Genomic DNA, 11,522 nt, shown 5'->3' with positions numbered 1-11,522 from the left:
TCTCCAAGGTACGTGGTGCATTGTTTTTGCTGCTCACTATATTCCGAACATCGATTTTGTGTTAACGTAATTTTCCCTAATGTAGTAGAAGCCACCCGCTATTTCGGCTTGGTGCGATTCTACATTATTTCTGGTGCCGAAACCCGGGAATTTGCGTATCAATTATCATATTCAAAAGCTTATGGTATTACTGGTCACACGTAATTCATAATCTAAAATCAAATTCAATTCCGTTCGTATTAGGTTCTTTGTTTAACAAAGTAGGAAGTTGTTATAAGATCTATTTAAGCAAACACTTATTTTATCGGTGCTTAAATTCATACGGCTTAAAACAATTTCATATTCTAAAACTTAATACATATTCAGAAGTACAAGTCAAAAGTGTTTAATTATTGTAGGAACTAGTTAGGCAATCACATATCTCATCGGTGCTTAATTTTACATCGGCCTATAGTAATTTCACATTCCAAAACATAATTCATTCACGTTACAGTTTATCTTAACTACATAACTAATATTAAAACGTAATATTAGGTTAAATCGTAATATAAAATAATTTCATTTTTATATTAACACTCGGGGGTAAATTGACAATCGAACGTCGAACATTCCAGCGGCTCGCGCAGCGCATCATCATTGTAACTTGTTATTGTAAGTTATAATCTGTATTCATTCACATTACCGTTTCATGCGATTTTCATCCTTAACTTCATATGCGTAAAGGTGAAATAATAATTTCATTGTTTCATTTTATTTCATTGTTTGAAAAATTACATCGAAGATTAACTTTGTTATTTAATTGTTTGTGTTTAAACGTTTTTACATTTTGTTTATTCGATATATAAATTTAAATTTAATAAGATGTCTTTATTAACTAAACATTCAACTCGGAAGTTAGGTTCTTTGAAAAAATTAAAATCTAAATCGGTGGATGAATATTATACGACTAAGGACTTATCGACATTGCGTAGAAAACGTACTATAGCGCTTAAAAGATTATCGAAGGCGTTAGAAATAGGTAATGCAGCTTTGAGTGATCGTTCACAATACGACCTATTTTTATCGTATCATCAGGAAATTAAACAAATCGTTTCAAATTTCGAAAATGCTCATTTTAATATACTCGATCTGTCGGACGACGCGGATAATGAATCTGAAATTGAGGAACAATTCGATGAATTATATTTTCAGATACAGTCTATTTATATTAGTTTAACTAAACATGATATAAATAATTCGAATAACTCGAACATCAATTCATCGAATATCCGTTTACCTAAAATTACATTGCCACATTTTTCGGGCAATATCAAGCAGTGGCCTGTTTTATGATACGTTTAATTCTTTAATTCATAACTCAACGTCAATTTCGGACACGGAAAAGTTTCATTATTTAATTTCTTCTCTTAGCGGGGATGCGTTATCGGTGGTTAAGGCGTTCCCTATGACTCATGAATATTATCGCGACGCGTATGAAGCTCTTATTAATCGCTATAAATGTAAACGAACATTAGCTTTTACTTGTTGGCAAGATATTTTAAACACTAACTTCATGCATAACAACGCGACTGAGTTTCAAAAGTCACTCGACTTATTCGATGAAAATTTAAATATTTTAAAATCTATTGAGTTACCGATAGATCGTTGGGATTTTGTTTTAGTTTACCATATTTTATCAAAATTAGACAAGAACTTACGCCGCGATTTTGAGGAGAAATATTCTAACGTGGAGTTGCCGTCTTATGATCAATTAAGGGGTTTTTTGCGTTCCAAATGCGAAGCCTTATTACGAGATACACATTTTTCTGGTGTGAACAAATCTTTAAAGCCTTCGACTACTCAAAATCAATCAACGAAGCGTTTCAATTCAAATGCACTTGTTGCTATGAACAATAGAGGTAATTCGAACGATAAGTCTAAAGTTTATTCAAGCAACTGCGCGTATTGCCATAAGTCGCATTCTATTTTTTCTTGTCAAGATTTTATTAGTAAATCGATTGACGATCGTATGGCTATTGCCACTCAAAACAATTTGTGCTTTAATTGCCTGAAGCCATCACATCAATTAAAAAATTGCAAATCTATTTTTTCGTGTCGTATGTGTAAGCGTAAACATCACACCTTACTCCATCGCGATCATAACACTAAGATTGAATCAAATCAAATCGGGTCGTCGCTGGTGTCAAGGTCACATACGAATCATACAGTGCTGTTAGCCACAGCTATCGTTCAGGTTAAGGATGCTTCAGGTAATATGCAATCGTTTCGTGCCCTGTTTGATACGGGCAGTCAGAGCAATTTCATAACAGAATCAGCAGTAAAACTTTTAAATTTAACGCCGGCTTCAACAACCGCGGCAATTAGTGGCATAGGGGAAGCGGATGCACCTGTTATTGGTGACGTCACTTGTTCTATCGGCACTAACGGTCGAATTCTATTTAACTTGGATATGCACGTCATATCTAAAATATGTGGCGATCAACCTATCGCTCAACTTAATTCATCAAGTTGGTCCCATATTAAATCGTTGCCGTTAGCGGACCCTGGTTTCGATATACCTGGTCCCATTGACATTTTGCTTGCTGCTGATGTATTCGCTGACTCTGTTCTTAATCAACATATCAAGGGAGGTGTCAACCAACCTACCGCGTTTAATTCAATCTTTGGTTGGCTACTTCTAGGTAAAACTAATATTTCATGTAGTAGTCTGTTGCAGACGTTGCCTGTAATCGATAATGATTTAAATTCATTAGTTCATCGTTTTTGGGAATTAGATTCGGTACCGCAAACTTCAATGCTAACTCCAGATGAGTTATTATGCGAACGTAAATTCGTTGAAGAACACTCACGTGATGAATCTGGGCGTTATATTGTTCGTATTCCATTTAAGAATAATTCAGAACCTACATTTGAGGGCTCTCGCGAAGTTGCTTTGCGTAGGTTCTATGCTATCGAACGTAGGTTGTCACGTGACGCTTTGTTAAAATCGCAATATGTCGACTTTATGTCTGATTACATCGAAAGTGGTCACATGACAGTCGTTCCTGTAGCACAAGTTGGCACAGGAAAATACTACATACCTCATCATTGCGTTCTACGCCCTGACTCTGCGACCACACGCCTCCGCGTTGTATTCGACGCTTCTGCGAAGGATATGCATTCTAAGTCACTGAATGACACACAACTTATCGGCCCAAAGCTACAACCGAATATTTTAAATCTACTTTTACGCTTTAGGGAACACAACGTTGTCTTCATGGCTGATGCTCGTCAAATGTTTAGACAGATTGTAGTAGCGCACGAACATCGTGATTACCAACGCATTTTCTGGAGGAGTTCTCCTGATGAGCCCCTCTTAGAATATCGTTTAAATACAGTCACATATGGATTAGCTTCGTCTCCGTTTCTCGCTTGCCGTACTCTTCGACAGCTTGCTGAAGATGAGGGAGATTCTTATCCACTCGCAAAACGAGTACTACTGTCTGATGTTTATTGTGATGACGTCACAACCGGATTTTCATCGTTAGAGGTCGCTCAGGAAGCAAAGTCGCAGATTATTAAACTTTTTAAGTGTGGACAGTTTGAACTTAGGAAGTGGGCTAGTAATAAACCGCAGTTATTGTCTGATCTACCCAGTGATAGTTGTTTGACTGGATCCGTATCGTTAGACAATTCTGATAATCAAATTCTTAAGGTATTAGGTCTTAAATGGAATCCATCCACAGATACGTTCGTTTTCGAAATTGAATCTACTTATCGGCCATGTACTAAGCGGTCAATTCTTAGTGAACTCGCTAGGGTTTTCGATCCGTTAGGTTTTTTATCTCCCATCACAATTCAATCAAAATGTTTAATTCAGAAGTTGTGGATTCTCGGCGTTGGATGGGACCAAACGCCGCCTAACGAGATCATCAATACATGGAACAAACATCGCACTCAACTTAATCTTTTGAGTGAACTTCTAATTCCTCGGCAACTTACATGCACGGATGCTGTATCGTATGAGCTACATGGGTTTTGTGACAGTTCTACCCTTGCATACGGAGCTGTCATCTATTTACGTGTTACAGATGCTGTTGGTAATATTCATGTTTTCTTCGTTTGCTCTAAGGCTCGAGTTGCACCTCTTAAACATACATCGTTACCACGACTCGAGCTCTGTGCTGCAGTTCTTCTATCAGATCTTTACAAATTTGTAAAAGATACGTATCTTTCTCGTATTCATATTGATTCTGTATATTTGTGGTCTGACTCAACCATCGTTTTGTCTTGGCTGCGTTCTCATTCTTCGCGTTGGACAACATTTGTCGCGAATCGTGTCAGTCACATACAGGATATCACACCAACAGACTGGTGGCATCATGTATCCTCAGGTGATAATCCTGCTGATTTGTGTTCACGAGGTTTATTTCCGAGTGAGCTTGTGCACAATGCCTTATGGTGGGCGGGACCGTGCTGGTTAACCCAAGGTAGTGATACTTGGCCTACGGATACAGCTGTTGTCACATCAAATGAGGAGAAGGTCGTTATGGAGAAGGAGCAACGGAAGGTAGCTCTTTCCGCTGAAGAGAGAGCTCCAATCGAACCAACAATAATTGACTCTTTACTTAATCGTTATTCATCATTTCAAACAATCGTTAACATTTTGGCATTTGTATATCGTTTTATCAATAACTCTAGAACCCCAGCTCAAGCTAATCGTAATAATTTCATTAATAACGTTGAAAGACATAACGCATTATTAAAAATCGTTAAACATGTACAGAGTCAGGTCTTTTCAAACGAAATTGCTAATCTTAAATCAAACAAACTTTTATCGAAACCTTTTCGAAAACTCAATCCATTTATCGATCGATTAGGTATTCTCAGGGTGGGCGGTAGAATTTCACGCGCAGGTTTAGAATACGAACAAAGGCATCCAGCCTTTCTACCGTCTGATCATCCATTAACGTTTTTAATTATCGACAACATTCATCGTAACTACTTGCATCCGGGCATCAATACTACGCATTTCTTACTTCTTCAACAATTTTGGATCATATCGGCAAAACGTACTGTACGCAATCGTTTAAGCAAATGTATACAATGCTATCGAACTAATCCGAAGCCATTACAACCGTTTATGAGTGATTTACCGTCATACCGTGTTAATCAAGTCAAACCATTTTCTATAGTAGGCGTCGATTTCGGCGGACCGTTTCGTATTAAATTAGGCCCACATCGAGGTGCTAAGATTGAAAAGGCTTACCTTTGTCTTTTTATTTGTCTTACAACAAAAGCAGTACACCTCGAGGTGGTGTCTACACTGTCCACTGACGCATTTATAGCTGCGTTACGACGCTTTGTGGCACGCCGTGGTCGATGTAACGTGATACACGCGGATTGTGGAACAAACTTTATCGGTGCAAGAAATCAATTATCGTCTCTTATGCATCAAGCTTCTAATTTAGAAAAGATCGAATTTAAGTTTAATCCTCCATCAGCTCCTCATTTCGGTGGTGTATGGGAAATTCAAATCAAGGCGGCTAAATCTCATTTACTTCGTGTAGTTGGTGATCAAGTTCTTACGTTTGAAGAACTTACAACGCTTTTCGTGCAAATCGAAGCAGTATTAAATTCGCGACCGCTTTGTCCAATCAGTTCGGATCCAAATGATCTATCGGTCTTAACTCCAGGCCATTTCCTTACCTTAGAGCCTTTGACAGCTGTCCCTGATGAAGATCTATCAAATGTTAATATAAGTCGGCTTCATCGGTGGCAGTTGTTACAATCATTTCACCAGAGTTTTTGGTCCAAATGGAAACACGAGTATCTTAACTCACTAACACAACGCGCCAAATGGACTAAGGATTCTAAACCGCTTCAGATAGGCTCAATGGTGATAATTAAGGATGAAAATCGTGCGCCACTACAATGGTCTCTTGCCAGAGTAGCGGATCTTTTACCCGGTTCTGATGGTGTAGCTCGGATTGCAGTAGTTAAAACAGCGAAAAATCATATAATTCAAAGACCGTTGGTTAAGTTATGCCCTCTACCAATCGAGGACTAGCTTAAATCGTTTATCTTTCTTTTAGTATCGTAAGGTATCTAGACATTAAGTTATCGTTAGCAATAAGATATCGTGTCTGTGTAACATCTATCGTGTTATACAGAATCAATTAGTTAGGTAACTAGTTTTTATCGTAATCAATAAGTATCATCAATAATTATGCGGATCATTCTTATCGTTCTCGTTCCCATTATGTTCTATTTATCGTCTGACCAGAAAATACCATAGGCATTTTGGTGGGCGGGATGTTTCGTTACCGTGTAATTGATCGTGGTGTCTATTATCGATGTTTGGCACAGAGTATGCAAACAAAGGTTGTCAAATTATTTTGCAACTGTCATGCACCACGACAGTCGAGACCTAATCTGTGGTCGACACTTGTACTTCCGTATTCGATCGAGCCGCTCCTCTGCTGTGTGCGCGCGCGGCGGCCATTAAAACACGTGTATCGCATCGGATGATTGGGCGCAAATTCATCGAGTGCTGCAGCATCTCCAAGGTACGTGGTGCATTGTTTTTGCTGCTCACTATATTCCGAACATCGATTTTGTGTTAACGTAATTTTCCCTAATGTAGTAGAAGCCACCCGCTATTTCGGCTTGGTGCGATTCTACAACTACCATAAAGACATCTCGTCATGCAAGATGAAATAATGTAATACCTAGGACACTCGCTACCTTTATTATAAGCAAATTACAACTATTACGTTAGGTAATAAAAGTAACAATCTATTTACCTACTTCCTAGAAATTACAAAAATATACCACCTTTTACAATGATACATTGTAATCATTGATTAAATTACGTGGAGTTCGAAGACTTTTACATATCAGCTTGTAAACCCTAATCGGATAATCAACAAATTGAGCAGCAAAACGCCCGTGCACAACCAGCCTAAAATCAGTGCCATTATTTTTTACGACTCAGCGTCACAACGGGTATGGGGATGTCCTAAATTGTATCCGGATAGATTTTTTCGGGCCGTTATGATTTTTCGATGGAACATTTTCTGGATTTTATCATCCTTTGAACGTTTAATTGCCTGTGTTTGTTTTGATCTTGATGATAAAATAATTGGTAGGGGAAAATTAAAAAGAAAAGAGTTGCATAGCTATATAGCGTTCTCATTAGAGTCAGGACAGACAGAATTTTGCTCTATTACTGTAACCACAGAACCGATGGCCGTTGGGTCAGAAAGGTTCTTGAATGGAGGCCACGTACTGGACGACGAAGCGTGGGACGTCCACCCACAAGATGGACAGACGACCTGGTCCGAGTGGCAGGGAGCCGCTGGATGCAGGCCGCCGGTGACCGGGCGTGGAGGAAAACCCTGAGGGAGGCCTTTGTCCAGCAGTGGACGTCCTACGGCTGACACGAACGAATTGTGACCACAACGCGTTGTGAGCTATTTTTTCGATCAATTAGCGTTTTCGGCATTTATAATTAAGTTTATGGTACAGTAATACACGTGTAGAACAACATATAAAATTAATCACTATAATCGGGGTTGATTAATTATCTGTAGAGTGAGATAGTTTAATCTAGTGGACCTAAAAAATTATATGAGAGTATAACAGCTGTATAGTTATATCAGTAATAATATGAAATTTCCTATGCAGGTACGTCTCAATGAAGGTTTAGTGGAATGGATAATGCTAGTTTTAACATAAAATATCGCGATTATAAAATGGCCAATGCGTAAAGTATATTACAGGTTTTTTATTGTTATTAAAAAATAATCGTAAAGGGTGGAACCTTCGTCACGTTTAAAACAGATTAAGGTCTAAAAATTAGGCTTTACCTGTAATTACCGAAATGAATATTTCATAAGGGCTTTGAAATATTTTTATGCTCATGAAGCGAGTGTGGTCTGGACCCTTCTCAGGGAGATTTAATGGGTTTTTGGCGTGGACTTTACCGAGATTTTTTACTGGGCTTAGATTAATGTTTTTCGTAGATAATGAACTAAGTGTCCGTTCTGATGGAATAGATTCTTAAAGCAAAGTACGAAAATTATACTTACTTAAAAATAATAAAATTAAAATATTTTTTATGATACATCAATTGTTTTTCACACTCACAAAAAGGCAGGTTTCATTTATATAAACTTTTATCTAAAACGTAATTAGTATTTTATTCAATTTTTGAAGTGAAACTTCTTAAGGCGCGTTGAAAGTAAAATTTCATGGTCGCGTCATGACAATACCGTCACGTCATGGAGTAACGCGACAATTTTGGTATCTTTGAATTTTGCCAAAGAATTTTCACTTCTGACACGTGTGCTCGGCAAAAGCGCTGTTTTTTAATACATTGAATGGAGATAAATAAGAAATGGCAGGGGCTTTTCTTGCTGTAATAGGTACACGTGCAAAACCGGAGATTTCTTCAAAAATAATATTTATTTGCAGCGGGAAATTTTCCTGGATAAATATATTTTATTTTAAATTCTCTGTTATTGAAACTGCTATGCTCTGCTCTGTTATTGATGCTGCTATTTAGAGCTAATGCACAAACAGACGAACGCATCTGCCAATCGCAACCAGTTTTATATATAATACATTAAATAACAATGATGTAGAGTACTGGATGGTTTGACAAATTAATACATACTAAGTCTAAAATTATCTAAAATATATGAAGAACAGATTATACTTTAGAGATGCATTAAACATTACTTATTAGTAACTATATTAATTTTCAAATATTTCACCCTAAAAAAGCGGCTCATAAAAAATAATGTGTATTATTCAATCTCTGTATGAAAAATAAATGCATGTATGTGAATATGCGCTTCTTTATTGCAGCATAAGTTCCTGGAGTAAGTGATTTGAATATATTTTGAGTTTCTTTACAATCTCTACATCATCTTAAAATCCTCTTAATTATTAGTGAAGTCTTCAAAATTGAAGTGTTTTATTAATATACTATATAAAGTATATTAAAAAAAACACATAATTATTCAAAACTTATGTTTGTAATGACATAACGAACAATAACAAATTAATCAAACTGTTATCGTAATAATTTAATTTAATAGGCTCATCTAGATCTTTTTATCAATGTTTAATATCAAACGCGTGTATGATCCGTGTCAAGAAATGAAATGGTATTTATCTTAGAGCTTAGATTTCAGATCTGGGTTTATTCGTTACACAGATATAAATATAAATTATAAATAGTACTTTAATATATTTTATCAACAAGAAATAAACGTGTTTGTATACATTATCGCCATATATAAAACAAAGTCTGTCAATCTGTCTGTCATATCAGACGGATCATACAAACATACGAAGGGTATGCTTATCATCTCATTTTCAGTTTTAGATAAAGCGAACGAAGTCGCGCGCGGATGGTTAGTATATTGTCAGAATTAAATTTGATATTGTGTTTTTCTATTCGGATATTTTTTTACATCTTAAATTCATTTTTGCCGATTAATAAGCGGGTGAAGAAACAGACAAATGCTAGTAAAATACAAGCCATCCTATTATAAAGGCGAAAGTTTGTAAGTATGGATGTATGGATGTTTGTTACTCTTTCACGTAAAAGCTACTGAATGGATTTGAATGAAACTTTACCATAATATAGCTTATACATCGGAATAACACATAGGATAAGTTTTATCCCGGAAATCCCACGGGAACGGGAACTATGCGGGTTTTTCTTTGCTAGCTAAGTACTAGAAAGCTAGTAACACAACACTAGAATGACAACTGCATTTTTATGTCTTTTCTATTTAAGGGTGCTGTTCCACCAATAATGTATGTATATGTATAACAATAATAAAAATAACTAATTGTATCGCTTCAAACGCAAAAGGCTTCAAACTTCAAACTAAATGAAGCGACATGATTGGCTCTTTACAATAGGCATGACGACAGTATCCATAAACGATCGTATTAGTGTTTTTAAGGGAAAATGTATAATAGATAAATTACATATAGTGACTTAGAAATCTTAAAAACATTAAGATTAATGAGATTATCAATAAAATAAAACATTGAAATACTGCAGTTGGCCATTTTGACTAAAACACGCGTGACGTCACGCTTAAGTAAACAACTCACGTCAGATGTTTTTTGTTGTTATGAATATGTTGAGAATACGCATTTTTATTTATTTTCTATTGTTTCACGTATGCGTTATCGACTCAGAACAGAAATATAATTGCGAATTCACGAATACATGGTTCGGGGTTCTCCGCGCCAACTTTATACAATCATTTCTTATTATTTTCTCGCTTAAAATAATTACTAACACATTTTTGAGCATTATTTTTATGTGGATTCACACTGCAATACTGCACACCACTTATAAACTTTGAAATTCGTTTCTATAACACATATTAAATAAACATTTTTTTAATTTTCTTCGCAATGCGTACAAATAATTACGTATTTACCAAAGTGTGACGTCACGCCTACGCCATGACACCTGCGAGCTGTTTTGGCACAGTTAATAAATATTTTTTGGAAAATGGCTTTTATCTTCGTTAAATTTAAGTATATTACCGAAATATAGGGTTTTTCTTGTATAGTAAACGTATACACACATTATGGAAGAGGATTTCAAAATCTTTCGTCATGCCTATTCATTCCTCGCTACACATCCTCGCACATTATTGGTGGAAAAGCTTCTTAATTGTCCTTTTTTAAATTCCGTATTTCCACTAGTGCGAAGTATTACTAAAGTTAAAGCTAAGTTCTCACATATTTAAGCTATAAGCAAGCTATTCGAAGCGCAGTCGTTATCCGAAACAGTTTTATGTTACACTTGTCCAGAATACTGTCCTCCGTGGATGGAAACACTCTACGAAATTGTCTTAAACGTAAAGAAGCTCAACTATAAACTAGTAGTGATGTGCTGGTATCGATATCGATAAGTTATTAATATTGGTGAAGGTGAACTTGGTATCTGTTATTCCTTTGGTGTATTTTACTGGTTAAAAGCTAATAGTTTCGAATTATTTTCATTTTATGCTATAAATTAAAAATTCTTTGGAAGAAAATTAATTGAATAATATGAAAAGTGTCAACTGTGTACAAGTGTCTGTATTATAACTAAGTTTATTTTAATTACGCCTAGGAATTATAATTAATAAACTAGAAAATTAAATTATATTGCACCATAATAACCACATAATTGCTGTACCTACTTGTCTCTACATAATGTCATATAGGAATGTGGACTCTTATTCAACTGTAAGTACCTTAACATATTAATATATTTATTATATCTATACTTATTATTAAATAGATTATAGAACATCGATACGCAAATCAATACAATTCATAATCAGTATCGATGAAAATATATCGATAAAACATCGCCACATCACTATAAGCGCCTTCAAACTAAACGCATTACAGAAACTGCATTCACCGTTGAAACTTAACCTGTAACGCCCAACCTGTATAATTACGTCTTTTATACGCTTATATAGAAAAAACTTTAAGCTATCGAGTATGTT

The 11,522-nt window shown here is 35.9% G+C and overlaps 1 protein-coding gene across 1 annotated transcript; it reads left to right on the top strand.

Annotated features, from left to right (window-relative positions):
* The first annotated feature begins 2,254 nt into the window (after positions 1-2,254).
* On the top strand, positions 2,255-6,049 carry LOC149902034 (uncharacterized). The gene is made up of 2 exons (XM_090111183.1): positions 2,255-4,613; positions 5,283-6,049. Exons 1-2 carry the CDS (start codon positions 2,255-2,257, stop codon positions 6,047-6,049), a joined length of 3,126 nt encoding a protein of 1,041 aa, XP_089967309.1.
* Positions 6,050-11,522: the final 5,473 nt, after the last annotated feature.

The sequence above is a fragment of the Colias eurytheme genome, chromosome 16 (assembly GCF_061535395.1).
Source record: "Colias eurytheme isolate Ceu_HAF_F1 chromosome 16, ilColEury1 Martin Lab GWU primary, whole genome shotgun sequence".
NCBI classification, from domain to species: Eukaryota; Metazoa; Arthropoda; class Insecta; order Lepidoptera; family Pieridae; genus Colias; species Colias eurytheme.
This window is presented reverse-complemented; position numbering and strand designations above follow the sequence as displayed.

Bases quoted from the DNA above. Each gene is read 5' to 3' on its own strand.
- LOC149902034 (XM_090111183.1), top strand. From the start codon at position 2,255: ATGCAATCGTTTCGTGCCCTGTTTGATACGGGCAGTCAGAGCAATTTC. The intron at 4,614-5,282 runs GTTATTCATCAT...CAACAAAAGCAG, and splicing joins AATTGACTCTTTACTTAATC to TACACCTCGAGGTGGTGTCT.